The 22,390-nt window shown below is 46.0% G+C and overlaps 2 protein-coding genes across 4 annotated transcripts in view; one reads left to right on the top strand and one right to left on the bottom strand.

The window, feature by feature from the left end:
• MDH1B (malate dehydrogenase 1B) overlaps positions 1–11,541 on the bottom strand; it is a 44,703-nt gene extending 33,162 nt beyond the window's left edge. For both annotated transcript variants that reach the window (XM_066576091.1, XM_066576090.1), the window contains exons 1-5: positions 11,468–11,541; positions 9,375–9,487; positions 5,512–5,646; positions 3,697–3,839; positions 37–536 (exon numbers count right to left, since the gene is read on the bottom strand). In XM_066576091.1, the coding sequence (XP_066432188.1) occupies positions 37–536; positions 3,697–3,839; positions 5,512–5,646; positions 9,375–9,487; positions 11,468–11,489 (913 nt within the window). In that variant the 5' untranslated portion in view covers positions 11,490–11,541. The remainder of the gene's footprint in view (positions 1–36; positions 537–3,696; positions 3,840–5,511; positions 5,647–9,374; positions 9,488–11,467) is intronic.
• A 225-nt stretch (positions 11,542–11,766) lies between these two features.
• FASTKD2 (FAST kinase domains 2) overlaps positions 11,767–22,390 on the top strand; it is a 31,310-nt gene continuing 20,686 nt past the window's right edge. Inside the window, exons 1-3 of one of the 2 annotated variants that reach the window (XM_066576092.1) lie at positions 11,767–11,827; positions 15,830–16,495; positions 21,717–21,820. In XM_066576092.1, the coding sequence (XP_066432189.1) occupies positions 15,896–16,495; positions 21,717–21,820 (704 nt within the window). In that variant the 5' untranslated portion in view covers positions 11,767–11,827; positions 15,830–15,895. Of the gene's footprint in view, positions 11,828–13,702; positions 13,836–15,829; positions 16,496–21,716; positions 21,821–22,390 lie in introns of those variants that run through there. The other variant, XM_066576094.1, reaches the window with a different exon arrangement.

The following is a 22,390-nucleotide window of genomic DNA, read 5'->3' on the forward strand; positions in this document are numbered from 1 at the left end:
ACTCTATTCACATTGCCATCATGGACTGATACGAACCTGAAGAGTTTATACTTAGCTTCTCCGCTATCTGAGCTCTTGCTTCCAACTCCAGCTGTGTTGGCAGAGCCACTATATTACGAGGGTTGATAGATGGGGCATTTTTAATTATAAGAAGGGCTATGAGGTTTACAGAACTGCTTCCTGATACAATCACTTTGACGTCTTTTCTTGAGTTCTGATCAATGAATGCTCCATACTGAGCACACTGTTCCTTCATCTCGCTAATATGAGCTTCTGAACATTGATCCTCTTTGGCAAGTACATCATTAAGGACAATTACAAAGTCTGCTTGAAGAAATGCATCATCAGTTATTGTGTGTAGAGTGACTTTCCGTAGACAATGACACGCTAAGTCTTCAGCCTCCATTTTCAGTCCTTGTAAGGCGTTCTGGGAGTAATCTTCGTCCAATAAATGTAACCAGATATCTTTTGTTGCGCCAAAAACGTCACCACTGGCTAATATAGGAATAAGACTGTAGCAGGCCGGCATTGAAGCACTGAAAACACAAGCAGAGAAGAAAAGCACCCAATCATTGAATATAAATATACTAATCCACAGCATAAACTGGGATTCCCACCAATCAGCTAATCGCCATGCCGGCTATCACTGCAGAAGCAGGTAGCGCTGTTTGTATTGCAATGGCCCGATTTGGTACTGCAGGCACAGCTCCCATTTAATTAAAATGCAGCCATGCCTGCAGAACCAAACCAGGCCGCTAGAATGTTGACATGGCTATCTGTTTCAAGCATTGTCCATTCTGACAGTGGGCACAGAGATCCCTATTGATGACCTATCCGATGTTAGGTTATCAATAGTAAAAGTCCTACAAAGCCCCTTTAAGCTAACTTCACACAGGCGAGCACGATATTGGACCGTGAATCACGGTCCGATATTGTGCTCCCCAACATGTAATTTATCTCAAAACCGCCTCGCATTACTTCGGGGGAGTAGCAATCCTCTGATGCGACTGACAGCAGGGTTTCTCCCATTGTTTTCAATGGAAAAACCTTGCATCGCGTGCATCTAGCACATGGTGCGACACTGGTGCTAGCCTCATTGAAAACAATGGGAGATGTGATGCGAGAGCATGCACAAAGATAGAATGCGCCACATTTTGTTTCCTGCATCGGCTCACGGTGCAATGCAATGCGGGAACAAATCGCTCATGTGTATGACCCCATTCAAAAGGATGGGGTTCATATTCATGCAAGATTTGTGTGCCTCGTAACGCACAAAGCTCCTGCGATTCTCTCGACGTGTGAAGCCGGCCTAAAGGTGATAAAAATCCAACAAGATTAACCTATTATTTTCATGTAGTGTTGAACTAACAGAAATAAAGACAAAACTCCTTAGTGCCCCACTTATCATGTAATGTATACACTTGACATTTCTCATTCTAGCTTCTCTAAATGCCCCCGTGATGTCATGTTAGCCACCAGAGGTATTGTTAGGCTACGTCATTTGGTCTCATGTAAATACAGACATTTTACAATCCATAAATATAATGAAACACAATGGGTCTGCTATACTGACCCCTGTACCTTGTAGTATCCCAATGGTATGTTCCAGTGCAGACAACCCTCTCCTTTTAGTCCTTAAAGGGATATTCTTATCTAGGTCATAAACGCTTCATAGGTGCAGGTCACAGTTCTGGGACCCTTAATTACAGGGAAAATACTTGTGATCCCAGTTTGCTGAATTCTGGCCACTACAATACAGAGGTGGTTGTGTCTGCAAAAGGCCCCTCCACTGTAGTATGGGAGTTACACAAAGAGTCCAATGCTATAGTATCCTCAATTCGAGTGCCTTGTTTATGCCACAGAGAGCACTGATGATGTCCTGTACTTTGCATAAACTGGGCTTTTCGTCTATACGAAAATAGTCTTCAAAGGTGAAGGTACTTTTATATAGTGCATATATTACACAAAAACAGAAGGAGCACCTTATACCCAGATGTTCTGGACCAATCTCTGTTGAGGAGCAGAATAAAATTATTTTGAAAAATCCAAAATATATCACATTTAATGGGTAATCTGACTTCTAAAATGTGATGGCCTATCCGCAGGATGGACCACAAATATTAGATTATTGGGAGTCTGCCGTCTGGGAATCCCGCTGACCAGCCTACTGAAGGGGCTGCGGCGTTTGTGCGAGTACTGTGGACGCTTCAGTGTTAACATGGAGTACAATGCCGGTTGTGATTCAGAATGCGGTACTATTCATAGCAGCCCCTCTATGTACGGCAGCTTTGTCCTATTCACTTCTATCGGCTGATTGGCGGGGGCCCAACCACTAAGATACTGATAGCCTATCCTGAGGGTGAGTCATCTCTTTTTAAAAGCTGGATAACCCATTTAACAGCACTGCCAAAGCCTGTCCTCTACACTGCAGCTGCCCTTTATCTGCAGAGTACAGGACCAGTTCTTAACAGATGTTCACATTGAGAAAAGTTAAAGCCCAATAAGACACAAAGATGATTGCTCAAAAGATGGCTTTTCAGCGATCCTTTTGCATAAACTACTACTTGGTGCTAATGCCTATTAGTACCAATTAGTAGCGTGTGAGCCGCCGGGAGCTGTATTCAGAGAGCAGACCACAGGCTGTTTTCTGAATAAATTCCCTTTGTTCTGCCATGCTGATTACAGCTGAGACAATGTAATCAGCTGTTATCAGCTCTTCCCCAGCAGAACACAGGGTGCGGTCCTGCTTATCAGCTGTTCTACTGAACGACGGATTTCCTGCCAAACTGAAATCCATCGTTCGATAGAAAACTGAAATATGGGCACGTTTACTTGCAACGATTATCGTTTGAAGGATGTCTTTTGAGCTGATTTTGAGTGATAATTGGTGTGTCTAAATGGACCTTCACACTCAGCTCTTATATGGAGACAAATCTGTACTCTGTTCTAGCAAACCAAAAACAGACACATAGTTATGTTCAATTACCATATGCAAGGTGTCCCAAGAAAGGAATACACATTTCAATATAAAAAAAAAAATATCTGCATAAAAGCTTCACTACTAGATTTATATGGACATCCAAGGATAGCGGTAAGTCATGCTTGACTTCTGCAATCATATGAGGTGCTCAGATTGGTCACCATTAGAGATGAGCGAGCATACTCGCTAAGGACAATTACTCGATCGAGCATTGTCCTTAGCGAGTATCTCCCCGCTCGGAAGAAAAGGTTCGGCTGCCAGCGTGGGTGATAGGTGAGTTGCGGCAGTGAGCAGGGGGGGAGGGAGGGAGAGAGAGGGAGAGAGAGATCTCCCCTCCATTGCTCCCCGCTCTCCCCCGCCGCCAGCAGCTGAATCCTTTCTTCTGAGCGGGCAGGTACTCGCTAAGGGTAATGCTCGATCGAGTGATTCATCTCTAGTCACCATTAATATCCAGACACTTCTGATCTCAACAAACTAAATTGTGAACAACATTGGTGCTGGAAAGTCAAGTGAGCTTCCATCATATTATGTGACTCTCCTGATGGACACATGGTGGCTTTAGTAATCATCTGACTACTGATATCTTTAGAGACAAGATAATAATACATATTTCCACCATATCTTCAATTTGGATTTAAAAATAAAATGGCATAGATAACCACTATTGAAAAGCACATACATTTTTGGGACACCCTGTTGTATATTTCCCATCATACCCAGTAATCCAGATATGCAGTGGATTAAACTGTTTCCTAATATTATCTTCTTCCTCTTCTAGTTCGAGATGGGCTTGCATGTTCTCTGCTGCAATGTCCTTCATTAGATCACTTATCATTGCTGAGGTTACATTGTAGAACGCCTGAAAAACACCATAATAAAACAATACTAATACATGGTAACTGAATGCAGAGAAATAAGGACGACTTCTAATACATGAACAGAGTACTATAAATGACTCATAAGACCATGCGTGAGGATGCGGAATGCCAGTATGTATTTCGTTAGACAGATACATGAAGAGCATCATCAAGGAAGTATAACCTTACTCTACGTATGAGCCAGCACTGCAGCACCACTAGCACTAATAGAAAAATGGACACGTTGGATATTCTTCACAAGGATGAAATACACTGAATGGCCACTCCATTAGGGATCCTCATCTAGTAGAGTGTTACACCTCCTTGGCCTTTAGAACCGCAGCAGTTTGTTGTGGTATAGATTCTACTAGGATTAAAAATCAAAGACAGCTCTGCCTGCAATTACCGCTCGGTACCCTGTGTGTTGTGACGCTGACAGTGGGCGCCCGATCATGTGATCGGCCAGGGTCCTGAGTGGCAAGACCCAGGCGATCAGCTATTGATGACCACATTCCTTGATACACAGTGTCCTGTGTATACCGAGAAAATGTCATAGAAGGTATCATCACCCAAAGTGGACAGTGCAGTGTTCGCCCACAGGTGCTTAATAAAAATGAGCGAATGTACTCGGTAAGGACAGATACTCGAGCGAGTATTGTCCTTACCGAGTACCTACCTGCTCGCCCGCAAAGATTCGGGTGCCGGCAGGGGTGAGTGCTGTGTTGCAGGAGTGAGCGAGGAAAAAGAGAGAGATCTCCCTCCCATTCCCCATCGCTCTCCTCCGCCGGCACCCGAATCTTTGCGGGCGAGCAGGCAAGTACTCGGTAAGGACAATACTCGCTCGAGTATCTGTCCTTAAAGAGTACGCTCGCTCATCTCTAGTGCTTAATGATGGCGATCAGCGGCATCTAGCTAGAATTGTCCATGCAAACTGACAAGCGACTCTGGCAAAAATCATATCCACATTCAATGCAGGAGGCCTCACAAATATATCCTGCAAGTCAGTGCGACGTTCTTTAGTTTCCATGGGTTATGGACGCAGAGGACCCACCAGAGTAACACTATGACACTGGATACAGCGCCTCACCCTCCATTTGGAGGTTGTTAACTGGACCCTAGAGGATTGGCAACATATGGCATGGTCCAATGAGTCACAGTACCAATTATTTGGGATGATAGTAGAGTTTGTTTGTGGTGTGGACCTCATGCAGCCAGGGACCCTAACTCTCAACAAGATACTATATAGGCTGCTGGTGGTTCCATACTGGTGTGGGGTGTATTCTCAAGGTATGGGATGGGTCCACTTGTCCACCTCAACCTGTCATCATTGACTGGTGCCTGCTATGTTTCACAGATTGGTGACCATTTGCAGTTCTTCGTATAACCCCATCCCCTTCCCTCCAATGATGGTATATTTCAGTATAATAATGCACTGTGCCATCAGGTCTGAGCTCTCCGAAATTGGTTCAAGATGCATTCTGGAGAGTTCGCATGAATGGTGTGGTCTGCATGTTTGCCCAACATAAGCCCAATTGAGCATTTATGGAATGTGGTTGAGACGTCCATTCGCACCCAGGATCTTGCACCTACAAATATGATGGAGCTGTGGGTAGTTATAAAATTAAACATATTAATTCATATATAAAACTACAGTTACACTGTGTATGACTTTACCTGGGCATGTTCCATGAAATCATTAAACCCTCCAATCAGCAATCCTTTGCTTCCACGATCTAACAGCTCCCTCCAGATTATAGGAGAGCGGGTGTGCTTCCATCCATTTTTTATACATAAATCCGCCAGCCAGTCCTATAGAAGCAGCAAATACAACAGAAGTCATAAAATACTTTGAAGTCACTGGTTCTTCTTCTTTAATTAATTAAATTTTTTAAAGACTGGAATCGCAATATTTGCTATGTGGATTCAAAATTCTGCAGCAAAATGTACATAAAAATTATGCTTATTGTTTTTTTTTCCACTTTAATGTATTTTGAACATGAACTGTATTGAAGCGATTATCTGAGACTAAGGCCAGGCTCACACAGACAGGTCAGATTCCGTAGCGGAAAACCTGCGAATGATCGCGGAAGCCAATTGTGTGTGAATGCAAGCAGGGAATGACATCAGAAAGTATCCCAACCCTCTGGATACACCCTTCCATCACTCAGGTGACCGCCCAGGTGACATTCTCTTGTGCTGTCGTGGTGAGAGCTGTTCTGAGAGCCTTCAGGGTGGGATACTGCTCTCTAGGCTTGGCTGGTTTATACTGCTTATTTTGGAAGTAGTATAAACCGCTTAAAAAACAAAACTTCCTGGAGGCATTGCTTCCTGGAGGCGGGGATTTTCTAATTCCCGGCCAGAAGACATGCCTGAAGAGCAGTGCCAGGTACGGGGAGAAGATGTAGTGGAGCCGGACAGGGCTTCTTAGATGATGTATGCTTTGTTGGGCTTTTTTCTTCAGGTAGGGCTTATTTTCAGGGTAGGTCTTATAGTTCAAGCATATTCCCCCCCCCCCCCAAAAAAAATCCTTACACGTGGTGCTACAAAGTCATGCGACTTTGTAGCACCACTTGCAACTTTGTAGCGCCACAAAATTGCTGTATCGCTGCGAGAAAATGTTGCGCTATCACACGGACCACTGATACGATATCGCTGCAATATCGCGTCACCCATGTGAAACAGGCCTTAATCCTATCCATTTGAATGAGACTGAACTGCAGAATGGTCATTCGACCAATGGAAATAATCTTGCAGGCTGAGGAAAAGTCTGTAGCACTCGCTTTACACAGCTGAAGAGCTGGGGTACCATGAGTCTGATACCTACCAATATGATATTGATGACCTCTCCTGAAGATAGGCCATTAATATCTAAAGCCCCATTTAGACACAACGATTATCGCTCAGAATTTGTTCAAAAGCCGTCTTTTGAGCAATAATTTTTGTGTCTAAATGTGCTCATCTTTCAGTTTTATGCCAAACGACGGTTTTCAGTTCTGCTTGAAAACCGTCGTTCAGCAGAACAGCATGCTGTGTTCTGCCAGCGGAGATCTGATAACATTGTTACAGCTGTTCTCAGTTCTCACCCTGGCCAGCAAAACAGCTGATAAACAGGACCAAAGGCTGTGTCTGCTGTCCATGGTGCTGAATTCTTGACTGGGAGCCTGAGGCTGAAAAATACAGCTAATTACAGAGCTCAGACCACCTGCTGAGTTCTGTAACAGCTCCCAGAAGCTCATTTGCATGCAAAAGAAACTGATAAGTACTAATAGCAATTAGTGCCTATTAGTACTTTCATGCAAAATGATTGCTGATCTTTCAATCTTTTGAAAGATATCTGTGTATGTAAATGGACCTTAAGTCCTGGAGAATCCCTTCAATTCTTAGTGAGCATAAGCCTGGTTTAGACACAACGATCATCGCTCAAAAAAAACTTTTGAGCTATTTTCGAGGAATAATCGTTGTGTGCTTTTTTACAGCGCAAGGTGATCGCTCAAACGTTGGGGCCGCTTGTCTTCTGCATCTAGCTGTTCTCTGCATGGAGCGCCCGGCTGTTATACAGCCGAGCACTCCGAGTGGGGGATGCAGAAGACAAATGGGGCCGCTTGTCTTCTCATCCAGCTGTTTCCCAGTGGGAGTTTCCAGCTGTTGTACAGCCGAGTGCTCCGAGTGGGGGATGAAGAAGACAAGCGGGGCCACTTGTCTTCTGCATCCAGCTGTTCACTGCTTAGAGTACCCGGCTGTTGTACAGCTGAGCGCTCCTAGTGGGGGATGCAGAAGACAAATGAGGCCACTTGTCTTCTGCATCCAGCTGTTCCCCCCTCGGAGGGCCTGGCTGTTAAATAGCCAAGCACTCCGAGCGGGGGATGCAAAAGACAAGCGGGGCCGCTTGTCTTCTGCATCCAGCGGTTCTCTGCTCGGAGTGCCCAGCTGTTATACAGCTAAATGCTCCGAGCAGGGTATGAAGAACATAGCTGGACAGCTGTGTTCTTCATACCCCGCCTGTCTTCAGGGAGCGGGATACAGCTGAAACAATAGTATCAGCTGTATCCCGCTGTGAATTCCTGATAACTGATCGCTGATCTTTCAGCATGCTGAAAGATCAGCGATCAGCGATGGCTTAACGAAAACTGCACGATGTCAGTGCAGTTAGACACAACGATCATTGCTCAAAAGAGGACTTTAAGCGATTTTTTTGAGCGAAATTCGTTGTGTCTAAAAGGGCCTTTAGTTGAGTTTTACTTTTCCAATACACTATTGCATAAGGGTACTTTTACCTGGGCCAACTATCGGCTGAAAAATCTCTCAAAAGAGTCATTTTAAGCGATAGCTGTCCTCTGTAATCGCGGGACCTAACAGGGTACTGAGCGAAAAAAAATTGCTCATTAGTTGCTAGGCCATTGAAATAGAAGCGGCTGCTGAGAGACTTCCTGTTCAGTGTGCACAGGTGCACAAAGATGGCCTGTTCACAGTGAATGGAGGGGGGCGGCTAAAAGAGATCTCCAAGCGCTCCACCTCCATTCACTGAATGACTATCACTCCTGTGTGAAAGCAGAGATAGTCGTTAGGATGATTGTCAGTCATTTCTGCACCCGACAGTCGCCCTGTGTAAAGGTACCTTTAAACGGGCCAATAGTAGCCTGAATAATCTCAAATGAGTGATTACGGGCGACTGTCAGTCCCCCGACAAGGCACTGGGCGAGGAATTTCTCAGTAGTTGCTAGTTGTTCTGTTCGAAACAGACAACCACTGAGCGACGTCTCAGTGAGCGTAAACAGGAGTCCCTCATTCTTTGGGTGACTGCCTGTTTGCAGTGAATGGAGTGGGCAGCCTGGAGAGATCTCTGGCGCGCTACACCTCTATTCTCTTACGCATTATTGCTCTGTGTGACAGCGCAGGAGTGATAGTCGTTGGGACGCCTGACAGTCAACCCCTGTAAATTTACCTCCCTGTATTTGTAAACTGAACGAGAACTTACAAAAGTGCCACATGTTCTGTTTACATATAATATGTGCCATCTAATTAGTGGACAAACGACTATCCAGGTGGTCAATCAGTGCTGAGCCATCCAGGTCATAATGGACCACCAAGTATGGATGACAATCCACACCCTTATGCCATATTAGCCAGAATGTAGTACTGCTCTATACGGCCTCTTTCACACGAGCGGTTTATCGCAGCTAATCTGCCCCGTATATCACAACCATCTAAACGGCACGGCAAATTAAGATGCACCTATTGAAATGGCTAATTAGTCTAATGAGTTCTAGACGTGTTCTTTTTCCTGTGCGATTACACTGAGTTTCGCGCAACTCCTAGCATATTTTGAGTGTATTTGCGCATCCCCATTGACTTCTATGGGGACTTTTGCTGTGCGCAAGTGCAGAAAAATAGAGCATGCTGCGTTTTTTTTTTTAATGTATGCAAATACATCCGTGTGAATCCGGCCTTAGTATTACATATCCATAAAGGAAACACGACAGAACCTGCACAGAAAACGATTTCATACAAATTGTGAATAAAGCATAAAGCCCCCATACCTCCCAGTTATCTGGATGTTGGGTCATTTTGTGTATTCTGAAGTTTGGCAGGTTTTTCTGCAGATAGTCTGCTAGCAGCTCAGCCTTGGCATAGTAGGGGCAGTTTGCCCTTCCTGTGTGGAGAAAACATATTAAATAGGTATTGGCGTATAAAACTGACCCCTATTAAAACTCTGCTGTACACAAGTAGTGAGATGTCAAATGGTTTGATCAGTGGGGGTCCGGGTGCGGAGATTCTCACTGATCATGAATGTGATGACCCGAGCGCTGCGCCCCTTTGGCTGTGATTGTTACTTGTTGGCTCTTCTGGGCAGCTAGCGATGACCGCGGAGATGTCAGCAGCAGGAACAATGGCAGCCAAATGGGCACCGCTTCTGCCCCTTCATTTCAGCAATCAGTGTGGTCTCAGCATCCGGACCGCCACTGATCAAAACTTTTGACATTTCACTCTGACATGATCTCCCTTTCGTGTGATTATATCACTCTGACAAGTCAAAAACTTCTTATAAATGCAATCTGAATTTCAGACTAAAGAGTTAATGAAAGAATCGGTGATGATGGGGGGTGACTAAGAGGCAAAAGTAAACTGCCAAAGAAGTAAAAAACTTCCGCACTCCCGACTTTGTATTACTCCCAGTGATTGATGCGGTAATAAGTCACTGGGAGTTATAAGAAGTTGGGAGAGCAGAAGTTTTTTTTACTGTATATGCAGTTTACTTTTGCCTTTTGGATTATTACCCCTCCACTCATCTGTGTTGGGGGTATCTTCTACTGCCGCCTGAGCCTCTGCACCACCAGGGGACCGGGAGTGACTTTGGTTACGCTACAAGTGCACCTGGACCACAGGTGCCGCTATAGGGGTCCCTGCTCAGCGCCAGGTGCGTCAACACACATTTTTTGGCTATAGCAATTAAAGCATAGTTATGTTATCTGAAGATCCATCTGGCGCTTTCCTATATATTCTATAAAGGGGGTGACAAAGGGCGCCTTTACATTGGCGAGAAATTCTAGCGATTTTCTCGCGCTGCATGAGTGAGTGAAAACTCATGATTATGAAACTAATGATTTTCAATGGTTTTTTTTTTCATTCTCATTTGCGATGTTTTCACTCCTGCGATGCTTCGAGAAAAAAATATCGCAGCATATCCATTCTTTCTGCAATATCGCCCATTGTTTTCAATGGGAGAAGATCGCAATCCCCTGCAGCGCCGGCCCCATTGAAAACATAGTGAGAACATCGCAATCCCCTGCCACCGCTGTGACAGCGCTCTCGCCAGTGTGCAGGAGCCCTGAGGCGATTGGAATTTTGGGTCTTATTTTTTTAAATAATTAATAAAACGCATTTTTGCATCTCTTTGGGACTTGAGCTTGCGATCATTTGATTGCTCATACAATATAATGCAATACCAAATTACTGCATTATACTGTGTTCCGACAGGCAGTCTATCAGTCATGGTAGTCTTGTGGGCCTTTAGAAGACCCCAGGCTGCCATGCCAACCAAAGGGCACTGTTGCAGGTGGGCGTCAGCTTCCAAAGATAGCTGATACCCGCAGTATATGGATCAGCTACCAATCCTGCTCCATACAAACCCCTTCCAGCCCAGGATGTAACTGTATGCCTTGGGACATAAAGAGGTTAATAAAATATGACATTTACTGACGCTTCCAAAATATGTAAATACTGCATTATATATATGCACCCCAAGAATAGTTACAAATACTGAATTTCACCTATGTTATGAAAAAAAAGTTTAAAATAGTTCAGTAGTGTTGTTATTGGGGGCTTAAAAAGTTTCAAGAACATTCTAAAAGTTTCTTGGAAGTTGTTAGGCTTGGGTTAGAGCAGCGCAGAGCAGACTACACAGCTATAGAGTGCTGCCCGGAGGGCCCAGAGGGTAACCATACATGATCAGCCCCAATACAACAGCACTATAGGCAGGCATGCGCTATACAGATGCGGTTGTCATAGTGACGCGCGCCCTCTGCTGTCCTTACACCGTACAGCCGCTCTACTACCAGAACACGTCTTACATGCATTACCGTCCGAGCACAGCCGCCATCACACCCCCATCCACAAACACGTATCCTTTTACCTGCGAGGACGAACTTCGCCATTGCAGCCGCTTATACCTGCAGGACAGCCGGCTCTTGTTGCTAGGCAATGCCAAACAGAGGGCGTGCCCTCCTGGTGACGTCACCGCACGTCCCCGCTCCTTAATAGCACAAATCAGTTATTGATTCTCAGAAGCTGAAGAACGACAAGCAGGACATTCTTCCGGATAACATTTATTTGATATTGTACGCATTAAAGAAAAAAAACAAACAAAAAAACGCCGTATTAGTAGTTTTGGTTCTAGTGAGACGCCGTAGTGGTGGGCGTGGTCTGCGTGACGTCACATAATGGCGCCATCCTGATAGCGAAGCGTGATGAGGACGATCGGTGTCGTATGAAGGTGAGAAGAGGGGATGTGAGAGGCGGACGGAGGAGGGAGAGGAGTGCTAGTCTGTGGGGAGGAGATGCCAGCGAGCTGCCGGGGCTGCACCGACAAGGGATTAGGGGGAATGCGTGTAGATGCCGGGTAATAGTCCCGTACAGGACCGACATGGCACGTGTGATGGGAGAAGAAGCGCACTCTACTATATATATATATATATATATATATATATATATATATATATATATATATATAACGGGGTGTACTGATGTCCTGCACAGGAAGTGATTGGGTTCCTGGAATGTCTCTTCCTTCCACTATATGTAAAGGAGAACCACAACTACGTGTGTACAGTATGTATCCGTTCCGCTATACTGCGCCTGCGCCGTGGACTCCTGCACTTTGTTACAGTTTGTCATGTTGTGGCCTTGTGAAAAATAAATACCCCCCCCCCCCCCCCATCATTCTGCACTCTCTACCCCATAATAAAGTGAGGACACAATGGTAGAAACTATATTATTGTATGAGAGCCTGACGCCCTGCACCACCAGAAGTCTGCAGACCCTTCAGTCTGACACTATACAACGAGAGCCCTGCAGCACTCCAGGGGTTGGATCAATATATAGGAATGCACCAGCCCAGTGGAGCCCGACCGTCTGCAGAATCTGGTGTTTACAGCAAATCAGGCAGCATCCAAAGGTGCAGAAAAGTAAAACAGCCTTTTACTCTCCCAATCTTGCGTCATTATTTTTTATTTTTCACTTTTTTTAATCTCCCCCACCCCCTCTTTCTCTCATTTCTTTTCCTTTTCTCCCCACCCCCCTTTTTTTTTCCAAATATACCCTTTTTATTTTTTTCACCCGTGTAATTGGGAGTTTTTTTTCACTTTTCACATTGTTAATAAATGGATGCCACAAGACCAATTTGATAGGCATCCTTCTTTTTCAAGAATCTATGTAGGTGATTATGTTAGATATAGTGGGGACTCACACTATACATTATAATTGCGGGTATTAATAATAGCGGCCCCGCTATGTTACTATATGGCTCTCTGTGTGCATACAGCTGTGTGAAGCTGATGCACTGCTCGGTGTCATTGGCGCCGGCTGGCACATGTGTAGTCACCGATGCCTCCGCTAAGATGGGAGCGAGTCTCCATTATGAGAGCAAGATCAGTAAATCGCGCGTATGCGAGGTAATCCCGCGGGGACGCCACAGTGATACTACTATTGCGGTGAAGACTCCTTTGATTATGGGTTGCCTGGGTGAAACAGGTGAAGAGCTGGATCTGCATTTGCACTACATGTTCAATGTGTTGTCTGTTTATAATTAGCCTTGATTATGGGATGCCTGCTAATAAGGGGGCGTATCCAAAACCCATATGGTATGCTATTTAAACACTGTCTGTGATCACTAGTGTTATGCTTGACAAAGGTCTAATTGTTGACCGAAACGTCGCTGCCTTCAGTATGACACGTGACATTCAGCTCTGGGGTTCCCATTTCTTTTGATCCTCTTTGAAATGTTTCTACATCTTCAACGGAAGCGCCTGTAGTAAATTCAGCTGATTGGACATAATTGTAGGAGGCACACCCTTGTCTATGTAAGGGCTCACGGCTCACAATGCATATCAGAGCCAAAACCAAGGTATGAGGAGGAGAGAACTGCCTGTAGAACTCAGACAGGATTGTGTGGAGGCTCCGAAAACATTCTTATGCTCTGTAGGTTCTCCAGAGCCCAGTGGCCCCCAGAAGTCTTGACCCCCTAAGGAGCACCCATACTACTTTTTACAACCGCTGTTAAGGGGCCTTATTCGGGTGATATGCCCTCTTACAGCGCTGCCAAAAATCTACTGCAACTAATCAGAATAAATCCCCTGCTTGTAACCCGCAGAATACGCCCAAGTCTGTGCTGCCTGTTCCTGCAGTTCGTGGATTAGGTTTTGTACAGTCGTCTTCGCATGCATGTCCTGTACTTGACCACAGCAATCATCAGCCGTCCTTCATGTTCCAGACCTGGTCTGCAGGTGGGATTTACTAGTTCAGTCCCTAGTCACACAGCAGACGCTCGTTGTCCAAAAAGGAGTTACCGAAATCTAATGAAGCTCTATGTGTGATTGTAACATTGTTATACGTGAGCGATCACAATATCGGAGCAAAAGGAGAATTTATTGTGGAGAACTGACCCCTTGAAGGATGGCTCTTGTACCACCTCTAGCTTGGATATAAGATGTGATACAGGTGGGCATGGAGCCTCTAGTACCCTCTTGTACCACCTCTAGCTTGGATATAAGATGTGATACAGGCAGGCATGGAGGCTCTAGCACCCTGTTGTACCACCTCTAGCTTGGATACAAGGTGTGATACAGGAGTCTCTAGTACCTTGTTGTACCGCCTCTAGCTTAGATACAAGATGTGATATGGGCAGGCATGGATGCCCTAGTACCCTGTTGTACCGCCTCTAGCTTGGATACAAGATGTGATACCGGCAGGCATGGAGGCTCTAGTACCCTGTTGTACTGCCTCTAGCTGGGATGCCAGATGTGATACCGGACGCTCGGCATCAGAATGGTGACCACCCTTCTCAAACCCTTCCCATTCGCTCCTGTGCCATCCAACATTTTTGGCAGGAGATGCCAGTTGGGATTACCTGGAACAGACAGTATAAAGTAACAGTCTTGTAGACTTTGGGTGGTTGGGTTGCTTCGTATAGAGTGTAGCTCAAAGGGTTTGTGTGAGATTAGGAATGAGCTATGCCTGGTATTGCAGCTCAGTTCCACATGTTAAGCTACCTTTTACACGGGGTGATTGTTAGCTGAATCATCGCTTGGAACGGCAATTTTCAGTAATATTCGGCCCATGTACACATGGTCACCGACAGGGAACTGAGCGAGGAATTCCTCAGTAGTCACCAGTCTCTTCGTTTTAGCTTATCGTTTGCAGCTTTTTGCTCGGTGTAAACAGGAGTTGATTAATCGTTGGACGACTGCCTAATTGCAGTGAATGGTGACAGGTGTCCGGAAGAGATCTCCACCATCATTCACTGAATGACTATCCCTCCTGTGTGAAAGCACAGGAGTGATAGTTGGTATAACTGTCAGGCACCTTTGTGTCTGGTACTGCGCTTTCTCAAAAGTAAGACCCTGTCTTATATTAATTTTTGCCCCAAAAGGGGCACAGGGTCTTATTTCCGGGGGAGGTCTTATTATACTTACCTAGGAGGCTCGATCCAGGTCCCTCCTGCTGCTCTTCAGAGCTCTGTCGTCATTCCTGCAGTCCTCTGCCACCCACAGAAGATCATTTCTTGGTTATGGGATTCATAAATCCTGCCTCCACGAAGCGGTAGCTCTGATTGGCAGAAGAACCAATCAATGCAGCGCTCGATGAACCTGTACGATGGCTGTGAATGGTCCATTGAACTCTGTAGTGATTGGTTTTTCGAGAGCTGCTTAGCCAATCAGAGCCATTGCGTTGTGGAGGCAGGATTTATGAATTGGCTGAGCCGTGGCTGCTTCATAAATCCCGCCTCTGATTGGCTGAGCAGCACTCGAAGAACCAATCAATGCAGCGCTCACTGAACCAATCGCAGCCATCGCATTGGTTCATCAAGCATTGCATTGATTGGCTGAGCAGCGCTCGAAAACCAACCAGAGCCTTCACTTCTTTGAGGTGGGATTTATGAATCCCGTAATCAGGAAGTGATGTATGAGTGGCCGAGGACTGCGGGGATGACAACGGAGCTCCAGAGAGCAGCAGGAGGGACCTGGACTGAGCCTGTCAGGTGATGTATTCTTCTTTTCTTTTTTTTTTAATGTAATACAGCTAGGGCTTATTTTCAGGGAAACGCGGTACTCGTCTCGTATAAAGGTACCTTTGTTTCAACCAATGACATTCCCAAGTTACAGCCTTTTATACAAGTAGCGGACTAATGACATGATGCGTTGCGAAACCCTGCAGCTATTGTGGAGTCGTATACACTGTATATATATCTAAAATTCTTTTATCTTCTCTGTTTTCACAGCCGGCGCTGAGACGGTCAAGAACCCTGTTGAAGAACATTTCTGGATTTTAGTTGAGGGCTGACAAAATGCATAAGATACCTCTGCCCTGCCTGCTGCGCACAGTGAGACTATTACAGTCATGTCATTGTCCCTCACTTTCGAGGACCTGTAGGTCACGATCGGGACTGCTATTACTGCATGAGATCAGACCTCACACCCTGGCATCTATTCCCATCAGATTTTTAAATCAAGAGAGTGCGGAAGATAAAACCCCATTGTCTGTAAACAGTACCCCTAGCCGAGCAGACGAGAGCCGTGATGGGAATAGCCTGGGTCACAGTAAGGATGGAGAGAAGAGCAGCCCGCAGTCTGCAAGCATCAGCCGTCCGAAGAAGATCACCTGTATAGACTTGCTGGATGCCTTCAGCAGCGCTTCGCCCAGCCAGCAGGAGCTTTACTCTAGTGTTATGCAAATGTGGCGGATCTTGGCCATTTCAAGGAAGTTGGAACGTTCCGACACGCAACGTATTACTGAGCATCCAAACTTCTTTAACTTGTGCTACGAAGTAATGACCGCAGCCCATTCCATGTCCAACATGTTCTTGGTTTGCAGTCTCCAAGTGTTTGTGAGACTGAATGTGAATCCCAAGACCAGGCTCATTCAGACTCTTCTAAATATGTGCCAGGTGAGGACAAGGCATCCTTGGCATCGGCCTGAGTTATCGCCATAAGATAAAACCTGCCACAGATTTTACTTATTTTTTTCAGCTGCATATCTTAAGCTAGAAAGTTGATTTTTGTTGTGTTTCCAGAATTTGTAAAGGGCTCTTGTTGCACCCCCCGCACTCCTACTGATCAGACCTGCTCTGTACCTCCCTTTTGATATATCAGGATATTTGTGTCAGTAAAGAATAAGCAACCTGACATCAGATGGGTGATAAATTGTTACTTTCTGTAATGTTGGTTAACCCTTTAGCAACCAACCGTTTTTTTTAGCCCTGCCTTTCAAGAACCCCAAACAGTATTAGTGTATCTTGACGCCACCGGAAGTAGTGGTGGAGTCAAGATACAAGCTTTTTGACGGGGTTTACGCCCCCTGTTTGTGATTGGCTCTCACCCGTCCTTGGCCTCACAGGTCCTCCCAGCATGGCTGAAGAAGCAGAGCGGTCTGCGGCTCTCTGTATACCCCGTGCTTAGGCACGGTATCGGCCTCCCAGCAGTGCAGACGAAGCTCACGGGGTGTGCAGCTGTCTCCCCCGGTCGTTGGTGTGCCAGGAGCGCACAACAAGCTGTGGGGTTCTCCGCCTGTCTCCCCCGTCCTCGGCCGTGGCGTCGGCCTCCCAGCAGCGCTGAAAACTTTTAGGGCTGTCCGGGTCTCTCTCTTCCCTGGTCCTGAGGCTCACAGGTGCATTCGGGGCCAATGAGGTGGGGATTGTGGCACAGCAGCACTGACATGCAATCGCTGGCCACGTAGGACCGATGAGCGCTGGGGGGGGGGGGGCTGCAAGTCTCATGAGCTCAACAGTTTGTGGCAGATGGCTGGGGTGTGTTTGCAGGAGTAGGCAGCGGTGGAGACCGGTCCGGGGGGACGCCATTTCGTCAAGCAAGCAGTTTGGCAGCATCGGCAGTGATCAACTGTATGTTCCCCGGCTGCAGGAATCTGACCCTAACCTAAATGAAAGGGAACATGCTGCTGCTAGGACCTACACTAAGACAGCCAATCTGGAGCTAGGGGTGTGACAGGGGCATTTTTCCTGTCACACCCCTAGTTTCCGGTGGCGTCAAGATGCACTAATACTACCCAAACATTATTTTTTCATCGACATAGCCATATGAGGGCTTGTTTACGAGACAAATGGTATTTTTTAACAGTACCATTTAATACACCATATAGTGTATCTTTTAATTTTTTGTTAAGTTGGCTGAAATGGGGAAAAAAGCAATTGCACGATTTTGCTGGGGGGCGGGGAGGTTTGCTTTTGAGGCGTTTATGGTGCGCGTAAAAATTACATGCACAGTGGATATAAAACCCTTGTTAAATGCCATATTTTTGTCATGTTAAAAAATTCGACAAAGAGGAACCATTTCAGGTTTATTTCTACCTTCTACTGTTATCTGTACAATTTCATTGAAAAACAAATATTTTAGGGTAGAAAAAAACTAAAATAATGCAGTTGCATATATGCACCCCCTAAAAGTAATACTTTGTTGATCTACCCTTTGACTTTATGACAGCATTCAGTCTTTTTGGGTAGGCGTCTATCAGCGTGGCACATCTTGACTTGGCAATCTTTCCCACTCTTCCTTGTAAAAGCACACCAAATCTGTCAGATTGTGTGGGCATCTCGTGTATAGCGCCCTCTTCAGGTTAACCCACAGATCTTTGATGGGGTTAAGGTCTGGGCTCTGGCTGGGCCATTCCAAAACTTTGATGTTCTTCTGGTGAAGCCATTCTTGTGTTGATTTGGAGGTAAGCTTTGGGTTGTGCTGAAAAGTGAAAATGATCTTCCTCTTCAGCTTTTTAGCAGAGGCCTGAAGGGTTTGTGCCTAAATAGACTGATATTTGGGAGTGTTCATATTTTCCTCCACCTTGACTGAAGCCCCAGTTTCAGCAGCAGAATAGCCCCATAGCACAATGCTGCCTCCACCATGCTTCATTGCGGGCATGGTGGTCTTCTGGTGATGCAAAGGGTTGGCTTTGCACCAAACATACCTTTCAGAATTATGGCCAAAAAGTCCAACCTCGGTCTCATCAGACATAACACGTTCTCCAGTATACTTTTGACAGACTTGATGTAGGCTTTGGCAAAACACAGCCGCGCTTGGATGTTTTCTCTGCTAGAAAAAGCTTCTGTTTTCCCCCACAGCCCAGGTATATGAAGGATGCGAGAGATGGTTGTCACATGCACTACATAACCAGTACTTGACAGAAATTCCTGCAGCTCCTTTAATGTTGCTGTAGGCTTCTTGCAGCCTCCCGCACTAATTTTTCTTCTTCTCTTTTCATCAGTTTTTTGAGGGACGTCCAGTTCTTGTTGTGTCAAATTTAGTCCACTTCTTGATAACCATCTTCACTGTGATCCATCGTATATGTAATGCATTGGGAATTTTTTGTCCCTTCCTTTTCCTGACTGATACCTTTTCAACAATCAGACCCCTTTGATCTGCTGTAAGCGCTTTACGGCTTTTGCTGAAAATGCAACTAAAAATGTCAGGAAAATCCTACTAGAAGAGCTGAACTTCATATGGGGGAAATCAGAGTCACTGTAAACAATGGCAGCCGTGTACTGACTACTATTCACCATGGGTTTAAATGTGATCGGCTAATTCTGAGCACAACCACATCCCCAAATATAAGAGGGTGCAAGCACTTATGCACTTTTAGTATTGTTTTTATTTTTCAACCCTAACACATGTATGTGAAGCTCATGGTTTTCAATAGGTTCTTTCAGGCTACGAAACATCTCATGTGAAAGAACCCATTGGAAACCCTGGGCTTCACATACATGCGTTTTGTAGCCCGTGTGAAAGAGGCCTAAGGCCTCATGTCCACGGGGAAAATCAGATCCGCTGCAGATTCTACATGTAGAATCTGCAGCGGGTCCCTCCTGCCCCGCGGACATGAGCGCCGAAAATAAGAATTTAAAAGTATTTACCATCCGGCGCGGGCGGAGAACATCAGCTGTTCCTCACGGCCGGATCTTCATTTTCGGCCGGCGGATGAATTCCTGACGCCGGCGGCACGTCGCCGGCACGTCGCCGACGTGCCGCGCGCATGCGCCGGGCACATCCGCCGAGCCGAAGCAAGGAAGATGCGGCCGTGAGGAACAGCTGACCTTCCCCGCCCGCGCCGGATGGTAAATACTTTAAATTCCTATTTTAGGTCTCCCGCGGATCCGGACGGCTTCCATAGGCTTCAATAGAAGCCCGCGGGAGACCCGCACGAAAATGGAGCATGGTCCGGATTTTTCCATGCTCCATTTTTTTTTAAATCCCTTTTATTGACGATCCGCGGGTATTTATCTACCCGCGGGTGGTCAATGCATCCCTATGGGGTGCGGATCCGCATGCGGGAGATCCGCTGCGGATCTTAAATCCTATTTTGCCCGTGGACATGAGCCCTAAATGAGTTTAAGTTTGTTTTTCAATGGAATTGCACAGATAACGAGTCACACTGAAAGGGGAAATAATCTTGCAACGATAAATTTTTTTTACAGTGTTTCCCGTGTAAGATAAATAATGCAGTACTTGGATAATTCAGGCTACTTGGTCGTGGCTGCACCAAATATGTTTACCTTATTGTTTAGAGTTATGGGGAAAACTTGAATTTTCTTGAAGATGTTATTTGATTTAAAGGGGTTGTCCTGCGCCGAAATGTGTTTTTTTTGTTTTTTTTTTGCATAGGCCCCCCGTTCAGCGCAGGACAAACCCAAGGGATGTGTTGAAATTTAAAAAAAAAATTTACTTACCCGAATCCCCTCTCTGCAGCTTCTTCCTTCTTTTCCTCCAAGATGGCCGCCAGGATCTTCACCCACGATGCACCGCGGGTCTTCTCCCATGGTGCACCGTGGGCTCTGGGCGGTCCATTGCCGATTCCAGCCTCCTGATTGGCTGGAATCGGCACACGTGACGGGGCGGAGCTACGCGATGACGCGTAGAAGGGGCGGAGTCAGAACGCTGCTCGTGCCCGGACCGACCAGAAGGGAGAAGACCCTTCTGCGCAAGCGCGTCTAATCGGGCGATTAGACGCTGAAATTAGACGGCACCATGGAGACGGGGACGCCAGCGCAGGGAAGGTGAGTATATAACTTCTGTATGGCACATATTTAATGCACGATGTATATTACAAAGTGCATTAATATGGCCATACAGAAGTGTATAACCCCACTTGCTATCGCGGGACAACCCCTTTAAGCCTACAATCTTTTTCTAACTTGCTATTGCTTGATGACTTTTACAGTATAAGTATTGCAGTATATTATATTTTTAATCACATATTGGGCTCTTCCACAGTTAGTGCTTAATATGGTTGAATAAATGATCGCCCTGGGAGGCTTCAGTAGACCCATTGTTGCCGTGGCAACCACCAGCACAATGCGATTGCATCACAGGGGGCCTACGATGAGTCGGTGGTGGTACCACCTCTCTCCAGCAAACCCGGAATTGGGCGTTTGGAGAAGTTACTGCACAGAGATTGTCCTTGAGCTTGCTCTAACATTTGTTTTTCCTTTCGGCCGCCTGCAGACGGGCGGCGAGGATCCGGCGGCGAGGATTCTCGCCGCGGGACCCGACCTGCGCGCCTGCAGACAGCAGCGCATACTCAACCGCGCCCCGCAGCTCCGGCTCTTTCATGTGCCGGCGCATGCGCAGACCGGAGCCGGCGGCGGGTGAGTGACGTTTCTGTGCGGGGCTCTGCCGCGGTTTGTTTGCCGCGTGAGATTTTGCGCAGCCAAACCGCGTCCGTCTGCATAGGATTACGTTTGTTAACGCAATCCTATGCAGGCTTCCTGCGGCGGAAACCTGCCGCAGAACTTCCGCCCGTGTGCAAGCGCCCTTCCTCTGAATTTCGCTGACCCAGGCCCATTGGTTTGGACGGATGAATGTGGTTGACGCTTTCCATGATGGAGGATCTTTACTGCCCTCCAATGGTATAGGATAGGGGTGTATGAGGACCACACTAGCTAGAGGCACCAGCTGAGCCGTCTAAAGTTCAATAGGGCTTATAATAATGACAGAGGAGGCTGTTTTCCATGTACTGCTTAGAGGCCAACAGGAAAGCGGATTTAGTCGTGGCTGGGCATTGAGGTCCACTAGACCTGCTACCTGTAGATCACACTTTATACAACTCGGTCCTTTTCTTTCCTCTTGCTTCCTTTGTCACATGTATGATGTCACTTTGTTTTGTAGCAACGGCTCAGCACGCTCAAGAAAGAAGAAGTTTATATTTTGGCCAACACTCTGAAAATGATGGAGGGCGACAAAAATGTGGATCTTTTAAAGTCTGGTCTCTGGTAAGCTGAATAAAATAAGGGGGTGTTCACATGGAATCTGTCTGGGTCTTCAGAGGTGGAATCCACACCGAGAGATCCACCCGTGTATGGCCCAGGATCCGCACACTTAATTAGTCCTATTAGATTTTTACATGTCACTTCTTTTTCTTTGGTGCACGTGGATTTGGAATCCGCATGCAGAAAAATATCAGTGCTGTACGGACTGCAGTGTGGGCTGCCATGGGAGGTAATGAGCTGCGGGCTTGCTGTAGTTCCACGTTCTGCTGTGTAAACACTCCTTATACCTGATGTTTGCGTTTCATGATGAGCAAGCCAACTCCACGACCCGATCTCACACAGGATGACCTTTGTGTTTATGTATGTATTAAGAACATAAATAATGAAAACCCTTTTTTGAAAAATAATTAGTTTTTGGCATTGCTGCATTTGGACCCCAATTTTTTTTTCTCTATGGACATAGCTGTGAGGGCTTCAGTTTTTTTTGTTTTTGTTTTTGATTCATTTATTTATTGGTACCAGTTTGGGGAATTTAATCACTCTTAGGCCTCATTTCCACAGGTGGGTTGGGTT

This window comes from Eleutherodactylus coqui, chromosome 8 (assembly GCF_035609145.1).
Source record: "Eleutherodactylus coqui strain aEleCoq1 chromosome 8, aEleCoq1.hap1, whole genome shotgun sequence".
NCBI lineage: Eukaryota > Metazoa > Chordata > Amphibia > Anura > Eleutherodactylidae > Eleutherodactylus > Eleutherodactylus coqui.